Genomic DNA, 2,131 nt, shown 5'->3' with positions numbered 1-2,131 from the left:
TATCAAGGTGTTTAATTTGTCAGAAAGTGAAGATAGAGCATCAGACACCTGCTTTACTTCAGCAATTGGATATACCAGAGTGGAAATGAGAGAGCATCTCTATGGATTTTGTTGTTGGGTTGCCTCGGACTCAGGCTGGTTACGATTCATTTTGGGTTATTGTGGATAGACTTACAAAGTTTGCACATTTTCTGCCAATGCGAGTGGATTTCACCACGGAAAAATTAGCAACATTATATGTGAATGAGATTGTAAAGCTCCACGGGATTCCGGTTAGAATTGTAAGTGATCGGGACCCGAAGTTTACTTCACGATTTTGGAGAGCCTTGTAGCAGGCTTTTAGCACTCAGCTCAGGCTGAGCACTGCGTATCACCTGCAGACTGATGGTCAGATTGAGAGGACCATACAGACACTTGAAGATTTGCTGAGAGCTTGCACACTAGAGCAGGGTACTGCCTGGGACAGGTACTTGTCATTGGTGGAATTCTCGTATAGTAATAATTTTCACTCCAGTCTGGGCATGGTGCCGTATGAGGCATTGTATGGATGAAAATGACGTACTCTTACTTGTTGGACTGAAGTAGGTGATAAAGAAAGATTTGGTCCGAATTTTGTGCAAGAAACTACAGTGCAGATTGAAATGATCAAAGAGAAACTTAAACAAGCACAGAATCGACAGAAAAGCTATTATGATAATAAGCACAGACTGCTTGAATTCGAAGAAGGTGACCATGTACTTGTGCGATTATCTCCGGTCACGGGTGTTGGCCGTGCATTGGGTGTGAGGAAGCTGTGTTCTTGGTTTATTGGGCCATATCAGATTATGAAAAGAGTGAGATTGGTGGCCTATCAGCGTGCCTTGCCCCCTCAGTTGTCAAATCTACACGATGTTTTTCATGTGTCGCAGTTGCGACGTTATGTTCCGGATGAATCACATGTGTTGATACCGGATGACATTGAAATTCGGGAGAACTAGAAGACTCTCATCGGTCCCATGGAAATACTACACCGCAGCGAAAAGAGGCTGAGAAGTAAAATTATTCCCATGTTAAAGATTCAGTGGGAAGGCCGCACACCTGAGGAGGCTACTTGGGAATGGGAGGATGAGATTCTCCGGCTATTTCCTGAGTTAGCGGACAAGTATGATTTAATTTTACGGACAAAATTTCAAAAAGGAAGGGTGAATATAACACCTCGTATTCCGTAAATGTATAAGTATATATGAAAATGTGGTTTAAAGGGTAAGAATAGTGAAAATCCTGAAATTAGGGTCAAATTGTATAAGAAGGGTAAAATGGTAATTTACCAAACACGTAACCCGAGACAAGAAAAATTGAGTAGAAGGCCTCACATGGTAAAAATAATGCTGGAAATGGATTTAGGACGAAAAATCGAGTGGATAGACAAGTTTCAAAAAATTTGATGAATAATGAATTTAACAGTGTAAAATACTGCGGTATAATTGTACCGATAAGCGCAAAAATATGATCAGTATTTTAGGAAATAAAAATATGACATGAACGAGAAAAATACGTAGGTTATGAATTTGTGGGTTAAATTGGGTGATTGAAGAAAGTTAAGTGACGTGTGGGACCCACTTTAAGTGATTTAAGTGGTTTAAGTGACTCAAACACTCAAAATCTAAACACTCTCTCTCCTCCCTCACTTCTTCAACCCGTGGCTTTTCCTTTGGAGAGCAAAGTTGCATCTCAAATCTTCAATCAACCAAAACTTACTCAAATCCAAATGTGTAAAACATCAAAGTTGTTCCAAATCACCTTGTGAGCATCTTTCCTTCTTTGAATGAGCCACAAAATTGAGTGTACAAGGAGATCATTTCCCTACTTGTGGTGGCGGTTTTGGTGGTGGTTGGTGGCAATTTTGGACCATTCAAGGGTTGAAACTTATTCTTGGGTTGCCTTGGGGTTGATTAGTGGTAAGTTTTCTTCTCCAATCTTTGATTTTGAATTGGATTGAATATGTGACCTAGGGTATGCTTGATTGGGTGGATATAGTTAGAGAGCTCAAATTGAAAATGCGTATTAGATAAAAGTGGCTTAGAATGATGTGTTAGAGTGATTAAACTCATAAAATTTATTGGTGAAATGGTTGGATAACTTAGGAAATTTT

The 2,131-nt window shown here is 39.7% G+C and overlaps 1 protein-coding gene across 1 annotated transcript; it reads left to right on the top strand.

The window, feature by feature from the left end:
• The first annotated feature begins 641 nt into the window (after positions 1-641).
• On the top strand, positions 642-977 carry LOC133308077 (uncharacterized). Its single transcript, XM_061508667.1, has one exon. The coding sequence runs from the start codon at positions 642-644 to the stop codon at positions 975-977; it is 336 nt and encodes a 111-aa protein (XP_061364651.1).
• The last annotated feature ends 1,154 nt before the right edge of the window (positions 978-2,131 follow it).

This window comes from Gastrolobium bilobum, unplaced genomic scaffold (genome assembly GCF_033153095.1).
Source record: "Gastrolobium bilobum isolate Gb01-03AN ecotype WA unplaced genomic scaffold, APGP_CSIRO_Gbil_v1 utg7201, whole genome shotgun sequence".
NCBI classification, from domain to species: Eukaryota; Viridiplantae; Streptophyta; class Magnoliopsida; order Fabales; family Fabaceae; genus Gastrolobium; species Gastrolobium bilobum.
Note: the sequence above shows the minus strand (reverse complement) of the source record. Positions and strands in the feature narration are given on the sequence as shown.